The sequence below is a fragment of the Ranitomeya imitator genome, chromosome 3 (assembly GCF_032444005.1).
Source record: "Ranitomeya imitator isolate aRanImi1 chromosome 3, aRanImi1.pri, whole genome shotgun sequence".
NCBI lineage: Eukaryota > Metazoa > Chordata > Amphibia > Anura > Dendrobatidae > Ranitomeya > Ranitomeya imitator.
In genome coordinates this window covers 98,653,828-98,674,139 of record NC_091284.1, presented here as the reverse complement: position 1 = coordinate 98,674,139, position 20,312 = coordinate 98,653,828, and the positions used below count along the sequence as shown (strand labels likewise).

General features: G+C 41.1%; 1 protein-coding gene across 2 annotated transcripts in view; it reads right to left on the bottom strand.

Moving 5' to 3' along the window:
• SEZ6 (seizure related 6 homolog) overlaps positions 1–20,312 on the bottom strand; it is a 955,889-nt gene that overhangs the window by 505,019 nt on the left and 430,558 nt on the right. For both annotated transcript variants that reach the window (XM_069761206.1, XM_069761204.1), the window contains exon 3: positions 18,465–18,598. In XM_069761206.1, coding sequence (XP_069617307.1) covers positions 18,465–18,598 — 134 coding nt within the window. The remainder of the gene's footprint in view (positions 1–18,464; positions 18,599–20,312) is intronic.

Here is a 20,312-nt window from a genome sequence, read left to right as displayed (position 1 = left end):
CCCTCACTGCGCTGGGTCCATCCTGACCTCCATTACACAGACTATTGATGTGAGCGGGTACTGTGTATTGTTAGATTTCACCTATGGCGGCGCGCCGAAGGTTCGGAAATTGTGCTCGCTCTCTACCATTGAAAGTTTAGACAAAAAACATCGGAGATGGAGTCACTGAAAAACCACCAGCAAAACTATTTCAGGAAAAAGACCGCACGATCTTGGCGCGATTGACAAGATTGGACAAACCCTTTTCTAAAAAGTCCATGATGTGTAAAAACAATACTATTTTTTTTAGAAACCATGTAAAAATATGTGTTAATAAAGCATAATTGTAATTCCAGTTGATACGATACTAGAAAATCAATTCTGACTCTGCTTTTTGCTAGTGTTAGACTTTTAGAAAACCTGGCACCAGTGAAGGATTATACAGAATTATTCTACAAAATCAGCAAATGCTAACGTAAAATCTGTTGCTAACGCTGACCAAGCAATTGCTTAGAGAATGTTTTAAGGATTGTAAATCCTTAAAAATTGTGCACCTGTACACTGTGAGCAGTATGAAGAAAAGAACGGAGAAAGCCTTCACTAAACAACTGCAATTACAATTCTGCAAAGTGCCAATGTTGATGTAACCTAATTGCTATAATATTTGAGAGTTTCTGCAGTTTTCTAGTAAGCAGTGGTTGAAAAACTAAAACTAATAATACATAAATATTGTAGTTTTACAGAACTGGGAATATGCTCAAAAATGACTTCAAAGGCTACATACACATTTACAATTTGTTAAATTATTTTAATATCTTTAGTTTGAAAAATGAAAACTTTGTAAATACTGTTTCTTAAAAATGTCCTAATATTTTGTTCTTAGAGCTCCTATGCAGACCTACTGTAATGTCTGTTGCAGCGCAGTAGCACACAACCTCCATCAGGTGGATGCGGGTGAAGGAAAACAGGTATACTCGCAGTGAAATCACAGAGCAGCAGGCAGGAGCCACTAGGTGGTAAAAGAGTAGTCAGACAAAGCCGGGTCAGCAACCGAGGGGGAATGAAGCACCAGAGGTCACAGCAAAACACGTGGTCAGAAACAAGCCAAAGATTTCATAGCTGATTGGGAGCAGGAAAGCCAGAGACGCAAGAGAGTCAAACAGGTCAGAGAGCAAGCCGAGTCAAATACCAAGGGGGAACAACATGGAGAGCTAGTACTACAACAAGCAGAGTCATAGGGGAACACAGGAACGGGACCTAGGTAAACGGGCAGAGGAGAAACCAGGGTATAATGAGGTCAGATGCTCAGGCCAGAGACAGGAACTATAACTGACACCGCTAGCAGGTAACAGAGGACTGAAACAGCCAGACAGATCCCAAAATTAGGCCAGGCCCCGCATGACCATCCCAAGGAGAGAATAATCAGAAACAAACCCCAAACTGGATCATGACACCTATGGTATAAGACTTCATGGCTACAGACTACAAATAGACCCTTTGCCTTCCTTCTACCCTCTATTTCTTCCTAACATTTGGTATTAGCTAGAAATAAGAGAAAGATGAAAGAGAAAATGACTGCAGTATCCGACTACAGAATATAGTAACATAGTAACATCATCATCATCTCCCGCCTTGACTACTGTAACCTCCTGCTCTGTGGCCTCCCCTCTAACACTCTTGCACCCCTCCAATCTATTCTAAACTCTGCTGCCCGACTAATCCACCTGTCCCCCCGCTATTCCCCGGCCTCTCCCCTCTGTCAATCTCTGCACTGGCTCCCCATCACCCAGAGACTCCAGTACAAAAGCCTAACCATGACATACAAAGCCATCCACAACCTGTCTCCTCCATACATCTGTGACCTCGTCTCCCGGTACTTTCCTGCATGCAACATCCGATCCTCACAAGATCTCCTTCTCTACTCCCCTATTATCTCCTCTTCGCACAATCGCATACAAGATTTCTCTCGTGCATCCCCCTACTCTGGAATTCTCTACCACAACATATCAGACTCTCGCCTACCATCGAAACCTTCAAAAAGAACCTGAAGACCCACCTCTTCTGACAAGCCTACAACCTGCAGTAACCACCGATTGACCAAACCGCTGCACGGCCAGCTCTACCCTCACCTACTGTATCCTCACCCATCCCTCGTAGATTGTGAGCCCTCGCGGGCAGGGTCCTCTCTCCTCCTGTACCAGTTGTGACTTGTATTGTTCAAGATTATTGTACTTGTTTTATTATGTATACCCCTCCTCACATGTAAAGCGCCATGGAATAAATGGCGCTATAATAATAAATAATAATAATAAGATATGTAATATAATATGGTTGGCGCAAAGTATAATAGAGATGTTATTGCCGCTGCAAAAAGCAGGACACCAACCACAAATGTTGTCCAAAGTGAATACTATGTAAAAAGAAAATTAAAAATTTGTTTTGCGCTGAGCAAAAACAATCTCTATAGACATTACCATATTCTTATAAGTCCCCCATGTCCTCTAACATATTTAGAGTACCAAATATGAAAATGCCTAATAAGTACCTGTTAAAAATCCGAAATGAGTCTTCCACGGTAGCGAAAAAGTTGTCCGGGAGAAACGTAGATTGTCAGAGAGAGAGATTTCTTCAGGAATGTAGTCCCGGCCGGTGACTCACATCCCCCTCTGGTAATATCCCCGCTGGCGATGCAAAGATGGAGCCGGTGTGTGCTCGGTGCACGTTCGGAACCTGTGGCGCTGCAGACGCCGAAGCAGGACCTAGCGTGACGTTGGGGATCACGTGCTGACGAAGAAGACCGTGATCTTCGAAACGCGTAGGAATTGGTCCACACAGCGTTCCTTACTTTGGACAAGCACGTGATCCCCAACGTCACGCTAGGTCCTGCTTCGGCGTCTGCAGCGCCACAGGTTCCGAACGTGCACCGAGCACACACCGGCTCCATCTTTGCATCGCCAGCGGGGATATTACCAGAGGGGGATGTGAGTCACCGGCCGGGACTACATTCCTGAAGAAATCTCTCTCTCTGACAATCTACGTTTCTCCCGGACAACTTTTTCGCTACCGTGGAAGACTCATTTCGGATTTTTAACAGGTACTTATTAGGCATTTTCATATTTGGTACTCTAAATATGTTAGAGGACATGGGGGACTTATAAGAATACGGTAATGTCTATAGAGATTGTTTTTGCTCAGCGCAAAACAAATTTTTAATTTTCTTTTTAAATAATAATAATAATAACATAGTAACATAGTAACATAGTTAGCAAGGCCTAAAAAAGACATTTGTCCATCCAGTTCAGCCTCTATTCCGTCAGAATAAATCCCCAGATCTACGTCCTTCTAAAGAACCTAATAACTGTAAGATACAATATTGTTCTGCTCCAGGAAGACATCCAGGCCTCTCTTGAACCTCTTGACTGAGTTCGCCATCACCACCTCCTCAGGCAAGCAATTCCAGATTCTCACTGCCCTAACAGTAAAGAATCCTCTTCCATGTTGGTGGAAAAACATTCTCTCCTCCAGACGCAGAGAATGCCCACTTGTGACAGTCTCCTTCCTTGGTATAAACAAATCCTTGGATAGATATTTGTATTGTCCCCTTATATATTTATACATGGTTATTAGATCGCCCCTCAGTCGTCTTTTTCTAGAGTAAGTAATCCTAATTTTGTTAATCTCTCTTGGTATTGTAGTTCCCCCATCCCCTTTATTAATTTTGTTGCCCTCCTTTGTACTCTCTCTAGTTCCATTATATCCTTCCTGAGCACCGGTACCCAAATCTGTACCCAGTACTCCATGTGTGGTCTAACCAGGGATTTGTACAGAGGCAGTATAATGCTCTCATCATGTTTATCCAGACCTTTTTAAATGCACCCCATGATCCTGTTTGCCTTGACAGCCGCTGCCTGGCACTGGCTGCTCCAGGTAAGTTTATTATTAACTAGGATCCCCAAGTCCTTCTCCATGTCAGATTTACCCAGTGGTTTCCCGTTCAGTGTGTAATGGTGATATCGATTCCTTCTTCCCATGTGTATAACCTTACATTTATCATTGTTAAACAGCATCTGCCACCTTTCAGCCCAAGTTTCTAATTTATCCAGATCCATCTGTAGCAGAATACTATCTTCTCTTGTATTGACTGCTTTACATAGTTTTGTATTATCTGCAAATATCGATATTTTACTGTGTAAACTTCTACTAGGTCGTTAATAAATATGTTGAAGAGAACAGGTCCAAACACCAACCCCTGCGGTACCCCACTGGTCACAGCGACCCAGTTAGAGACTATACCATTTATAACCACCCTCTGCTTTCTATCACTAAGCCAGTTACTAACCCATTTACACACATTTTCCCCCAGACCAAACATTCTCATTTTGTGTACCAACCTCTTGTGTGGCACGGTATCAAATGCTTTGGAAAAATCAAGCGTAGTAGTCTGTTACCATAGAGATGAGGATGGATATATATTATACTGTATATATAGTATAAATATATAAAAATAAATACATATATCTCGTTTGATATTAAATGTATTTGTAAAATAAAAAAAAATCTCCCGTTCACCTCTTAATGTCCCATTCACTTGAGCTGCAGCAGATTACAGCTGATCAGTGGGGTCAGCGGATCAGTGGGGGGCTTCAAGGTACCAGACCCCCACCGATCTGACATTGATCGCCTATTCTCTCTACCCATTTAAGGACTTTTTCTAAAAAAAGCAACAATTTCTGCTAATTCATATAATTGTTTTTGTCACGTCTAACGCACAAGAAGACAAACTACATGGTTAGACAAAGGGTTGGGCACAATAATTGTTTCTCCTTTGAAGGGAGAAATTGAGACAAAGCAACTTAATAAAAGTTAATGTGCTATGTTACTAACCTGAGAACAATATAAATGTGTTAATTGAAAGTTCCCAATCAGTAAACCATAATGTTGCCAGCCTTCCTTCCTCCTTATAGCTGTTTTTTTATATGTCTCACACAAGCATGGTTCATGCACCTTGCTTTGTCCGATTGTAATGACATGTACTGTACCATTATAATGTGAGTTCTGTCAGACATCTTTTAAATCACCGGGAAGGAACAACCACGGGAAGGGCAGCATCCTATGAAGGAAAGCCACCTATGCCAAGCATGGTATCCATCCACAGACAGCTGTTTCGGGGTTTTTGCCCCTCATCAGTGTGGAGTAGGAATCTGGCTATTAGGAGTAGTGCCTAGTAAAAAGGCTATAAAGGCACAGATGATTGGCCTCGGGGAGACCAAAACATCCAACACCGCGGAGACACCATCACGTGTTTCTCAACGCAGTGATCCAGAACACTGCCCCCATCCCTTATGGGAAATATGCAGATGCATGTAAAGAAGCTGCGGAGACACCATCACGTGTTTCTCGACGCAAGCAGTGTCCGGGAAGGAACAGCTGTCTGTGGATGGATACCATGCTTGGCATAGGTGGCTTTCCTTCATAGGATGCTGCCCTTCCCGTGGTTGTTCCTTCCCGGGGAAAGGCCTGGCTATTCACTGCTTGCGTCGAGAAACACGTGATGGTGTCTCCGCAGCTTCTTTACATGCATCTGCATATTTCCCATAAGGGATGGGGGCAGTGTTCTGGAATCACTGCGTTGAGAAACACGTGATGGTGTCTCCGCGGTGTTGGATGTTTTGGTCTCCCCGAGGCCAATCATCTGTGCCTTTATATCTTTTAAATCACCGGCACTGTACTGTATAATGATGTCGATCAAAAAGCTTAAATTATAAAGTCTAATAATAAGTAACAGTAACATTTAAAGTAAATTGTAAAATTGAATGAAATTCTAATTACTGTTATACTAGATTGTCCATGTTGTTAAGAAATAGATGCAATCTGATACTCATCCCCAAAAATGTTAAAAACAGTATTGTTTATTCCATCCTATTAACATCCGACAATACAAAAAAGAAACGTTTGGAGTTGATATGCATTTCGAATCTTTGTTCCTGAGTTCTTCGTCATAATTTCCATTGCCCAAATAATGTAGATACATTTAATTTGAACTGCATTTTATTAAGCTTTCAGTAATTAAATAGTTACTCCACGCCTTTTATATTGATGACCTACAGTATCATGAAGATTGGTTATTGATTACAGATCGCTGAGGGCCAACGTTTGTCACCCACACTGATCAGCTGTTCCCTGTGCTGGCTGTTGGCCGTTGAGATGCTGAACAGCACAGCTCCGTCAACTGAGCAGTTGTGGCAGGCAGGTGCTGCAGATCTACTTCTATTCATTTGAATAGGGTGGATGTGCAGTTCCCTGGTGCTGCCACTACACAGTGGATGGAGCTGTGCTGTTCAGTTTCGACTGGTGGCACGTAGTACAGCTGACTGGTAGGGGTTTCGAGTGTTGGACCCCCACTGATCTGCTATTGATGAAATATGAAAGTAGTTTACCAACTTCTAAAGAAATCATTCACAAAAAGATGAATGTTCATTTACTTAAAAAAAGCATTTTGGGAGGAAACTAGCTTAAAGGGATCGTCTCAAGTTATTAAATTGCTGTAAATAGTTACTCAGCATGACAATAAGCAAGTTGCATTTGACTTGCTTTTTCTATCTGCTGTTATTCTCCTGCAATGAGATCTTTTATCTTTCATAGTGTACAGCAGGTTTCCTTGGACCTCGTCCACCACTGCCTGTCCAGGAGAAGTGTTAACTCCTAACATCCAAGCCACCTCTCTCCATCCCATTGATTTCAACACCGCAATTATCTGCACACCTCTCTTCCCTCTCAGCTCCTGACTAGCTGCTCTTATCAGTTCTATGAAATCACAATGTCCCAGCTTGTAGTTCTGCTATTCACCAAAACTGTCACTCAACGAGGAGAGCCCACCTTGCCAGAAATCAGCAAGTAAGGAAACTGCAGGGCTATGCGTTGCTCAAGAGACAACTTGACACTACCCCATTATGATGCACTAAAAGATTGAATTCAACTTCGGCCACACCCCAATAAAAAGATTGGATTCGTGTTGATATGGTTAATAAGGCATATTAGATAAATACTTTATATAATACTGCAATTAAAATAAAAAAATACTCTTGAACAAGCTAGAATTTCAAAAACTAAAGATTCTCTATTTTGCTTAATTAATAGTGATGAGCGAATATACTCGTTACTCGAGATTTCCCGAGCACGCTCGGGTGACCTACGGGTATTTTTTAGTGCTGGGAGATTTAGTTTTCCTCACCTCAGCTGAATGAATTACATCTGTTAGCCAGCATAAGTACATGTGGGGATTCCCTAGCAACCAGGCAACCCCCACATGACTCATCACTATTAATTAATCAAAACTAAATGACCCCAAGACCCCATTTCTGCTGGTTCCTCGTATTCACAGTTTGGTCAACATCATTCATTGTATGTAATACAAATTCATATTTACCTCCTGGATAATTTGTCAAATCCCTGATATTTTCCCCGTTTCACTTCACGCTAGTCTGGACGGCTTTACATGTCTGGTGATGTATAAATAAGGACTTTTACTTCTTCGAGCTTGCTGACCCATAGAAAACTAATTTTTATATACAATAGATTTGACATTTCTTTGTCAGCCTCAAGTTTTCAAATTTACTTGTAAATCAGAATTCTTCAAATATGTTGGAGACCTTGTATTACGTGGATGTCAACGGAAGACAGCGGCGGACACAATTAGTCAGGAGTCATGTTTGGCAATCTCAGGTCAGTCAGGGTAAATTATTCTCCGAACCGTCCTATGAATAATAGTGTATGCCTAGCAATTTAATGAACAGTCAGTAGATCTCATTTTGTTCTGGCTCAAAGTTCAGCAGTCGCAGCAAAAAATAGCGAGAAGTATTATGTAAATGTATGTTTATTTTTTGCAAATCATTGGTATAATTTCGATTTCTATGGACAAAGATGCAGAAATTTAAAATAGATTTTTTTTCATTCTTCTGTGCACAACAGTTCAGTGGGATAAAGTAACATTTACTCAGAAAGTACATTTTGCCCACTGCCATACTCTGTATTAGGACAATACAAAAGAACACTGCATGCTTCTCAATAACCTCCTCACGTCTCTACCAATTTCTATCCTTTCTGCTAAAAAGGATGAGTGGTCTCCATAGCAGCATTTTAAATACAGCAATATGCAGAAAGAGGTGTTCTCCTAAATATCATCATTTCCCATACATGTGAGCCAAGCAGAAAACCGGATGGCAGTCTGCATTATACCAGGTTGCCTTGTTTTTTATTAAAAAAAATTGCAAAAATAACAATATCTGCTGTGATCAGCTTCAAGCTCAGTGACACAAACATGTGACAAATAAATGGCGTAATAAAACAAATGTACCGCTAATTTAAAGGGAACACTATTAACCTGCAGATGTGAAGTCAATCTGCAGGTTAATAGCGTTCTGACACTGCCTGGCGCCTGCACTTAGAGCCCCGCTGCTGGGAGGAAATTTACTTTATTCCTCCATGCAATGCTCTGCTCTCAGTCATAGGGGTGGCGCCGGCACGGTGTCAGCGAGCGATGGCTGTAACTGCGCCCCCCCTGTATTGGACCCCTAAGCATAGAATTAGCAGGGATGAAAAGATATTTGCATAATTCTGGCCACATTCCGACTAGACTGTATCAATACAAGTATAATGAACAAGACCAGATACAGTCTAGTCAGCATGTGACCACATGTAGGAAGTCACATACTTGCATTCACGCACCTGCTGCTTCCAGCACCAGAGAATCCTCACAGTGCTCATTGCGCACGCTGTGAGGATTCACAAGTCTGCAGTCACATAGAGTGTCTGCAGACTTGTAGCTTGAGACCAGACAACTCCTTTAAGGCACTGTAACTATCAATTTGATGGTTTTCACAGCATTTCTTTAGGCTTGTACTATGCAACCAATGTGTCTTCACTTTATAAATCTTTAGTATTTTCATAGTGCAGAACATTTCATTTACCACTTTGAGACATCAAAGGAATCATATAGATGTTAGTGATGAGGGAATATACTCATTACTTGAGATTTCTCGAGCACGCTCGGAGGTCCTCCGAGTATTTTTTAGTGCTCGGAGATTTAGTTTTCATCGCCGCAGCTGAATGATTTACATCTGTTAGCCAGCTTGATTACATGTGGGGATTCCCTAGCCACCAGGCAACCCCCACATGTACTTATGCTGGCTAATAGCTGTAAATCATTCAGTTGCGACAAGAAAAACTAAATCTCAGAGCACTAAAAAATACTCGGAGGACACCCGAGCGTGCTCAAGAAATCTCGAGTAACGAGTATATTCGCTCATCACTAATAGATTTATGTTTTATCGTCATCTCACACTTTTGCTCTGCAGTAAATATACAAGTAGCTGTTCATTATTTACCAGTAATGAATATAGAGAACCTAACAATTGTATACGGTTATTGGTGCTTTCATACTACATCACTTATACAATATTATTTTTTTTACACTGTAAATACATCCATAGCTTTCGATATGTTGACGGAAAAAGATTGAAATGACGGTAATAGCATGTAGGGTAATTTTGACCTTGAAGTAATTGCTATAATACAAAATGTGCCAATCTGTTCGCAAAATGCCTGGCTGTCTGTTTTGCAATTGCCAAGCTCTAATTAATCGGCAGGCTACGAACACCAGTTGTATGGAGGTGGGATGGCGTGTTAGAAATGCCTACCGAATTTTTTCACTTGGTGATCCAGAGCATTTTTTTTTATTATTGAACTGACAGAATGTCGACATGCTAACATAAGCCCTTAATTATAGGCTTCCCATTTTCCCATTGAAAATACTCCCAATCCCTTTCAGTAATATGCAAAATTATTAATTAATGATAATAACCTTTTAAGTACATACATTGCAAAATATAGTTCAGTGTTTTTTTTTGTTATAGTAGCCACATACGTTACATGGAAAAAAGAAATTTATAGCGGAACCCAATTGACCCCAAAATAAGGGCTCGTTCACATGACCCTATTTTCGGTCAGAGTGAAGTCTGTTAATAAAATGGATCTCCCTCAGACCAATGTAATTCAATGGGGCAGTGCAGGCGAAAGATTTTGTTCCACTGGCTGAATCGCCGTGTAAAAAAAATTGCAGCCTGCACGATCTTCCTTTATAAATCAGATGAGACTTACCTATTCAAGTTTATCGGTGCACAAAAAAAATTGGATGCTATAGTGTAGCGTCCAATTTTTATGGATACATTGCAAATCTATAACACAGGAAACTGTAAATTGTCTTGTAAATGATTAATAGCTGCTGAGTAAAAAAACGAATTGTATACTGATGACAAGTGAGAAAGAAATCACATGAAAGTCTGACAATTTTTTGTATGGTCTTGTGAATCTACCCTGAGTCAGACAGACAGACGACGACCCTGTACTACAATAGTGAATGGGCGTTGTGTGCTAGAATAGCTCAGCATTGACAACCCATTTAAATTTCTGTAGCACTTCAATCGTAACTGTGATTCAATCTAATAGACAATAGACAGCTCCTTTCTTTCTCCTTTTTTGGTGGAACTGCTCTCTTGGCCTCTATTTCTCTGTGCGTGGGCATAGGTAGCACATACAGCTCTGGCAAAATTTAAAGGGAACCTGTTACCCCCAAAATCGATGGTGAGGTAAGCTCACAGTCATCAGGGGCTTATCTACAGCATTCTGTAATGCTTTAGATAAGCCCCCGATGTATCCTGAAAGATGAGAAACAGAGGTTAGATTATACTCACCGAGGGGCGGTCCCGCTCCGATGGGCGTCGCGGTCCAGTCCGGGGCCTCCCATCTTCATTCCATGACATCCTCTTCTGGTCTTCACGCCGCAGATCCGGCGCAGGCGTACTTTGTCTGCCCTGTTGAGGGCAGAGCAAAGTACTGCAGTGCGCAGGTGCCGGAAAGGTAAGAGATGCCCGGCTCCTACGCACTGCAGTACATTGCTCTGTCCTCAACAGGGCAGACAAAGTACGCCTACGCCAGACTCTCGGCGTGAAGACCAGAAGAGGACATCATGGAATGAAGATAGGAGATGCCGGAGCGGACCTGAGACGCCCATTAGACCGGACCGCACTGGGAACACCCCTGGGTGAATATAATATAACCTCTTTTTCTCCTTTTTCAGGTAACATCGGGGGCTTATCTACAGCATTACAGAATGCTGTAGATAAGCCCCTGATGACGGTGGGCTTACCTCATCATCAATTTTGGGGGTGACAGGTTCCCTTTAATAGACCACTGCACAGTTTTATAAAAAAAAATCAGCTTCTCTACATGTCTAACAGCCATTCCATTCCACTGTCAGATGAATTCCAACCAGAGTACACCTCATTCTACTTAATGTGCTTCAGATTAGGTGATCACCTGAACCAAATGTTATTTAACAAAGGAAAGTATAAAAACACTGTTGTGGTGTTCACAATCCTCCTGCAAAAGGACAAGCCGGATGGCAAAACAAGTGCTAGTAATATCCCAAAAGTAATAGGAATGAAAAAATTACTTTTAACCATGCCAAATGAGTTGAAAAGAAAAGCCTTGAGTGAGGAAAAGAAGGGCTCAATGCTGGCTTTACTAACAGAGGGACCCAGTGAGCATCATAGTAACATAGTAACATAGTAACATAGTTAGTAAGGCCGAAAAAAGACATTTGTCCATCCAGTTCAGCCTATATTCCATCATAATAAATACCCAGATCTACGTCCTTCTACAGAACCTAATAATTGTATGATACAATATTGTTCTGCTCCAGGAAGACATCCAGGCCTCTCTTGAACCCCTCGACTGAGTTCGCCATCACCACCTCCTCAGGCAAGCAATTCCAGATTCTCACTGCCCTAACAGTAAAGAATCCTCTTCTATGTTGGTGGAAAAACCTTCTCTTCTCCAGACGCAAAGAATGCCCCCTTGTGCCCGTCACCTTCCTTGGTATAAACAGATCCTCAGCGAGATATTTGTATTGTCCCCTTATATACTTATACATGGTTATTAGATCGCCCCTCAGTCGTCTTTTTTCTAGACTAAATAATCCTAATTTCGCTAATCTATCTGGGTATTGTAGTTCTCCCATCCCCTTTATTAATTTTGTTGCCCTCCTTTGTACTCTCTCTAGTTCCATTATATCCTTCCTGAGCACCGGTGCCCAAAACTGGACACAGTACTCCATGTGCGGTCTAACTAGGGATTTGTACAGAGGCAGTATAATGCTCTCATCATGTGTATCCAGACCTCTTTTAATGCACCCCATGATCCTGTTTGCCTTGGCAGCTGCTGCCTGGCACTGGCTGCTCCAGGTAAGTTTATCATTAACTAGGATCCCCAAGTCCTTCTCCCTGTCAGATTTACCCAGTGGTTTCCCGTTCAGTGTGTAATGGTGATATTGATTCCCTCTTCCCATGTGTATAACCTTACATTTATCATTGTTAAACCTCATCTGCCACCTTTCAGCCCAAGTTTCCAACTTATCCAGATCCATCTGTAGCAGAATACTATCTTCTCTTGTATTAACTGCTTTACATAGTTTTGTATCATCTGCAAATATCGATATTTTACTGTGTAAACCTTCTACCAGATCATTAATGAATATGTTGAAGAGAACAGGTCCCAATACTGACCCCTGCGGTACCCCACTGGTCACAGCGACCCAGTTAGAGACTATACCATTTATAACCACCCTCTGCTTTCTATCACTAAGCCAGTTACTAACCCATTTACACACATTTTCCCCCAGACCAAGCATTCTCATTTTGTGTACCAACCTCTTGTGCGGCACGGTATCAAACGCTTTGGAAAAATCGAGATATACCACGTCCAATGACTCACCGTGGTCCAGCCTATAGCTTACCTCTTCATAAAAACTGATTAGATTGGTTTGACAGGAGCGATTTCTCATAAACCCATGCTGATATGGAGTTAAACAGTTATTCTCATTGAGATAATCCAGAATAACATCCCTCAGAAACCCTTCAAATATTTTACCAACAATAGAGGTTAGACTTACTGGCCTATAATTTCCAGGTTCACTTTTAGAGCCCTTTTTGAATATTGGCACCACATTTGCTATGCGCCAGTCCTGCGGAACAGACCCTGTCGCTATAGAGTCACTAAAAATAAGAAATAATGGTTTATCTATTACATTACTTAGTTCTCTTAGTACTCGTGGGTGTATGCCATCCGGACCCGGAGATTTATCTATTTTAATCTTATTTAGCCGGTTTCGCACCTCTTCTTGGGTTAGATTGGTGACCCTTAGTATAGGGTTTTCATTGTTTCTTGGGATTTCACCTAGCATTTCATTTTCCACCGTGAATACCGTGGAGAAGAAGGTGTTTAATATGTTAGCTTTTTCCTCGTCATCTACAACCATTCTTTCCTCACTATTTTTTAAGGGGCCTACATTTTCAGTTTTTATTCTTTTACTATTGATATAGTTGAAGAACAGTTTGGGATTAGTTTTACTCTCCTTAGCAATGTGCTTCTCTGTTTCCTTTTTGGCAGCTTTAATTAGTTTTTTAGATTTTTAGATCATGTTGCCTCTATCCTTAAAATTTCTAAGACGGTAGTCCATTACAACAAAGTCAAGCAGCAGACATTGGGGACAACAAAGCTACAGACCAGCAGAGGGCAAAAACGACTCTCCACTGACCGGGATGACCGTCATCTTATTCAAATGTCACTCAGCAACCGCAGGATGACATCAAGTGACCAACAAAAGGAATGGCAAATGGCAGCTTGGGTGAAGTGCATGGCAAGAACAGTTCATAACAGGCTCCTAGAGGCAGGGCAAGAGTCATGTAAAGCTAGAAAAAAGCCTTTCATCAATGAGAAGCAAATGAGAGCCAGGCTGAAGTTTGCCAAAGACCATAAGGATTGAACCATAGAGAACTGGAGTAAGGTAATCTTCTCTGATGAGTCTAATTTTCAGCTTTGCCCTAATGGTTAGATAGAGACCTGGAGAGGCGTACAAGCTGCAGTGTCTTGCACCCACTGTGAAATTTGGTGGAGAATCGGTGATGATCTGGGGATGCTTCAGCAAGGCTGGAATTGGGCAGGTAAATCTTTGCAAAGGATGTATGAATCAAGCCACATACAAGGTTATCCTGGACAAACAGTTGATTCCTTCTGCTTAGGCAATGTTCCCCAACTCTAAGGACTGTTGTCCTGTTTTCCAGCAGGACAATGCACCATGCCACACAGCTAGGTCAATCAAGGTGTGGATGGAGAACCACCACATCAAATCCCTGTCATGGCCAGCCCAATCTCCAGACCTGAACCCCACTGAAAAACTCTGGAATGTAATCAAGAGGATGATGGATAGTCACAAGCCATCAAACAAAGAACTGGTTACATTTTTGTACCAGGAGTGGCATAAGGTCACCCAAAAGCAGTGTGAAAGACTGGTGGAAAGCATGCCAAGACGCATGAAAGCTGCGATTGAAAATCATGGTTATTCCACAAAATATTGATTTCTGATCTCTTCCTGAGTTAAAACATTAGTATTGTTGTTTCTATGCATTATTTGAGGTCTGCAAGCAATGCATTTTTTTGTTATTTTAACCATTTCTCAGTTTCAGAAAATAAATACAAAATGTATTGCTTAGAACTTTGGAGACATGTTGTCAGAAGTTTATAGAATAAAAGAACAATTTACATTAGACTCAAAAATATACCTATAAAGAGAAAAATCAGACAAACTGAAAATTTTGCAGTGGTATCTTAATTTTTGCCAGAGCTGTATGATATATTCACCTCTAAATCAGAATATAGGGTTAACGAGAACTGGAAAATATTACAATTATGAGGGTAACCACATTATCATTCCATAGATTGTATCAGATCAAAGTTTGCTGAGATTTGCCATAAAAGTATGTTATCGCTTTGACTTGACTCTTTGCTTTGCCTAATGATTCCCTGAAAATCAGATTATTTTTGCACTGACAATTGTTATATCACTTATAAAGCTATATTTTTATCTGTGAGAAGATGGCCTTAAAGGGGGTGTCCAGTAAATAAAAAAGTATATATATATATATATATATGTATATATATATATATGTATGTATATATATATATATATATATATATATATATATATATATATATATACCGTATTTTCCGCTTTGTAAGACGCACTTTTTTTCCCCAAAATTTGGGGGGAAAATGGGGGGTGCATCTTACAATGCGGACATACCTTATCGGTGCTGCGGCTGCGGGTGTCCGATGCTTGCCACCACACTATCCCCGATGCTGCCGTCTGCTGCTGCTGCCGCCGCGCTGTGCCCCCTGTGCTGCTGCCACCGCGCTGTGTCACAGGTGCTTGCTGCCGCTCTCTGTCCCATGCTGCATGGGGGGGCTCTCCAGTTCCATCCATGCCTTCCTGTGCAGTGGATTCTTTCCAGGAAAATGGCCGCCGGGAGGTCTCGGGAGATGAGATCTCAGTGCTGAAATCTCATCTCCCGAGATCTTGTTGCCGAGATCTTCATCTGCGCATGCGCCACCTCCCTACGGCCATTTTCCCGGAAGGAATCCAACGAACAGGAAAGCATGGATGGAACTGCAGAGCTCCCATGCAGCACGGGACAGAGAGCAGCGGCAGCACCCGGCAGCATTAGACAGACCATGGCATCAAGCATCGGTAACACAGCACGGCAGCATCACCCGGTAAAAGAGCGCAGCAGCAAGCATCAGGGATACAGCGTGGCAGAAGCACCCAGTAAAAAAAGAGTGTGGCAGCAAGCATCAGGGACACAGCATGGTGGCAGCACCCGGCAGCAAGGGACAGAGTGCAATGGCAAGCTTCGGGGACACAGCATGGCGGCAGCACACGGCAGCATGGGACAGAGTGTGACGGCAACACCCACCTCCTGCAGCAGCAATGCTGAGACCCCGCTTCACCACAGCCACCACCCCGGTAAGCAATAAGATGTATGGATTATAAGAAGCACCACCATTTTATTAAAAATGTTTTTTTCCTATTTTTCTCCTCAAAATTTGGGGTGCGTCTTATAATCCGGAGCATCTTATAAAGCTAAAAATACGATCGATATATATATATATATATATATATATATATATATATATATATACACACAGTGGGGGAAAGCAGTATTTGATCCCTTACTGATTTTATAAGTTTACCCACTGATAAAGACATGAACAGTCTATAATTTTATGGTGGGTTAATTTTAACATTGATAGATAGAATCTAAAAAATAAAATTCAGAAAATCACATTGTATAAATTATATAAATTTATTTGCATTTTGCAGTGAGAAATAAGTATTTGATCCCTCTGGCAAACAAGACTTAATACTTGGTGACAAAACCCTTGTTGGCAAGCACAGCAGTCAGACTTTTTTTCGTAGTTGATGATGAGGTCTGCGCACATCTCAGGAGGAATTTTGGTCCACTCCTCTTTGCAGATCATCTCTAAATCATTGAGAAACACCCCCAAAACATATTTCCACCTCCATGCTTGACAGTGGGGATGGTGTTCTTTGAGTCATAGGCAGCATTTCTCTTCCTCCAAACATGGCAAGTTGAATTAATGCCAAAGACCTCAATTTTTTTCTCATCTGACCACAGCACCTTCTCCCAATCACCTACAGAATTATCCAGGTGTTCATTGGCAAACTCCAGATGAGCCCGCACATGTGCCTTCTTGAGCACGGGAACCTCGCGGGCACTGCAGTATTTTAAACCTTTATGGCGTAATGTGTTACCAATAGTTTTCTTGGTGACTGTGATCCCAGCTGCCTTAACATTAAGCTCCCCCTGTGTAGTTTTAGGCTGATCTCTCATCTTCCTCGTGATCAAGGATACCCAACGAGGTTGTCTCCTTTTCACCCAGCGTATTATTTATGGTTTTGTAGCCCATTCCAGCTTTGTGCAGGTCTATGATCTTGTCCTTGACATCCTTACAAAGCTCTTTGGTCTTGCCCATGTTGTAGAGGTTAGAGTCTGACCGATTAATTGAGTCTGTGGACAGGAGCCTTTTATAAAGGTGACTATGTAAGACAGCTGTCATTACTGTTGGTAACGAGATGATTAGGAGAGTCTAACTCATCTGTAGGAGCCAGAACTCTTAATGGTTGGTAGAAGATCAAATACTTATTTCTCACTGCAAAATGCAAATACTGTAAATTTATAAAATGTGATTTTCTGGATTTTATTTTTGACATTCTATCCTTCAATGTTAAAATTAACCTACCCTTAAAATTATAGACTGTTCATGTCTTTGTCAGTGGGCAAACTTACAAAATCAGCAAGGGATCAAATACTTATTTTCCCCACTGTATTTTTAACTGGAAAGCCATATTAAAGGGAATCTGTATCCAGATTTTTGCAATCTTCTCTGAGAGCAGCATAGTGTAGGTGCAAAGACCCTGATTCCAGCGATGCATCACTTAGTATATTGGGTGCAGCAGTTGTGACACAATCAGAGTTCTTAGATGTAGCAAAGCTCAGAAAGCTAACCCTGCCCACACGACATCTTTCCGTGTACATTGTCTATTGACAGTGAGCTGCTTATCAGCAGAGAGAGCATGGTCAGTACATGGCTTAGGTCCAGGAGGTGATAATCCCCTTGTGATAAAACCTTCATTGCATAGAAACAACAGCACAAAGCCTAATATTTAGTAAGTTTAACTAAATTGTGGTTTAAGTAATTAGTATTTTGTACATAGCGGTCTTATTGCTGTTTTTGTTACGGTAGAAATGCAACTTCAAATTTTCAACACGACATCTATTTTTTTTAATCAATTTCGTAGCAAAATGAAAAATAAAATTACCGTACAATAAAGCAACTTTTTCCAATTAGTTTTTACTAAAAAGATAGAATTTTTTTTAGTACACAGCTCATGTGCTGACAAATGTATTTGTATGGTTGCAGAATATTAAGAACAACCTGCAGAATTTACATTTATTTCACTCCCATCTGTCCCTTAACTTCCTGCAAACTATTGACTATTCATCAACTACAAGTAAAGGACAGATGAAAGGACACGTAATCAGAGTATATGAGTTGTATAATGTGTGACCATGATGTCACATAGACATTTTACATTTTATTTGAGATTCTGCGGGGCAATATTATAAAATTGGTTGAAAAGGTGGATATTTACGATAGACTGTTACATGGAGGTAAGCCTGGAGCACCATATTAAAAATCCACAATCTTTACCAAGTAATAACAACTGGCAATTCCATTTTTGTTACTTGCGCCCTCTTACGCGGCTTTGTGTATGGTGCATACAATTTTTTTCCATATTGAGCTCAGAACAGCTAGAATTGCAGCGATTTGGTCACTTGCCTCTTTATAAATGTTATCATTTATGTGAAAGTTTAATACACATGTATTTTATTGTGTGACTCAGGCAGAGGAATTTCCATATAATGTACAACAGTTATACGGTGTTCGTAAGTTATTTCATTTACTTGTCAGATTTTTCAGTCCCTGTCATTATCTTACATAGTACTTACCTTAATTTCAACTCCATAACCGGAATACACATAGATCGTATAACCGCAGTCAAGGCCGGTGTTATATGGAGCGCTTCTATAAACCGGAGATAGGAGAACGCCCTCAGGAGATGTAAAATTTTTACTGCAGGTTTCTGTAAGGAAGAAGAGAGTAGCAGTTTCACGTCTCATCTTTTGTGATATTTTTTTTATGGTACTTAGATAGCGTCACATATAGAATTAGCAACATAGAGTATGTAATTTGTCATAACTCACCTGTGGTTCTCCTTAGATAAATAATCTTTATTAAAAATAAAACATTTCTATTGATGACCAAGTAATACTTTCACTAAAAAAAGGGCATCCGTGATCATGTCATGTAACCACAAAACAACGTCCCGGAAAGATTAGTGCAAATTTCTCAGTTCCAGACCTAAACACTCTACTCCGCTCATGATCAGGCACATTTTGTGCTTTTTTATATGCATATTCAGTTTAAAAAGCTCCAAAAATGTTATTGATCACATCATAAAATGATTTTTTGTCTCTTTTTCTCTATTTCCGTAGGGCCTAATTTTTATATACCATAATCTTTATTTTCTTCTTTTGTTGATATTGGGGGAAAATGGGAAGAAAAAATTTTTTTTTACAACCACTAAAGACTCTTAAAATACATTTTACATTGTGTTCCCCTTTCCGTACTAATTATTTGTTTGTATTGGACACATGTTTTTTTTCTTAGATAGGGTGAGGCTAGAAACAAGGTTTAACACTGGCAGACTTTAACTCTTTTTTGTCATCTATTCCACAAAAGAATGTATTTTTTTTACTTTTATTGCTGTTTTTCCCTGTAACTGGGGCTGGTATATTAGCCCAAGTTACAGGGTAAATTCAGCCTCTTGAATCCACTGCAGAGCTGATCTAGGTGTGCTAATATACAGTTGCTCCTGTTCCTTCCTGGCACATGACAATCCCATGACTTCTGGAAGAGGAGGACGAAGCGATGATAGCCCTTCCTATACTGTATAACGAGTGATCTTGAAGGCAAGAATGACTGTACATTTCTCTATAATAAGTACATCCATCTCTGACAACTGGTGGCCATTTCGGCATGGGCACGCTCTCTATGCAGTTTTTGACTCTGCAGTGATGTTATAAAATTTCCAGATTAATGTATGCAGCAGCCCAACATTTTAAGTCTGCAAGCAGATACGATATGTTGTTGCAATTGACAAATGTCTAGTTTGCGAGATAATTGAAGAATTTATGTGTTGAAAAGCTTAGCAATTATTTTTGCTTTTTCTGTTTTGTATAAACCAAAGACAGTCAGATATAGATCTTGGTGGTTGTCCAGTTTCGTTAGAATACCATATAAGGGAAATCAAGGTCATTAAGGTACCTTCACACATAACGATATTGTTAACGATATCGTTGCTTTTTGTGACGTAGCAACGATATCGTTAAGGAAATCGTTATGTGTGACAGCGACCAACGATCAGGCCCCTGCTGGGAGATCGTTGGTCGCTGAAGAAAGTCCAGAACTTTATTTCGTCGCTGGATCTCCCGCGGACATCGCTGGATCGGCGTGTGTGACACCGATCCAGCGATGTCTTCACTGGTAACCAGGGTAAACATCGGGTTACTAAGCGCAGGGCCGCGCTTAGTAACCCGATGTTTACCCTGGTTACCAGCGTAAAAGTAAAAAAAAAAAAACACTACATACTTACCTACCGCTGTCTGTCCCCGGCGCTCAGCTTCTCTGCACTCCTCCTGCACTGACTGTGAGCACAGCGGCCGGAAAGCAGAGCGGTGACGTCACCGCTCTGCTTTCCGGCTGACCGACGCTCACAGCCAGTACAGGAGGAGTGC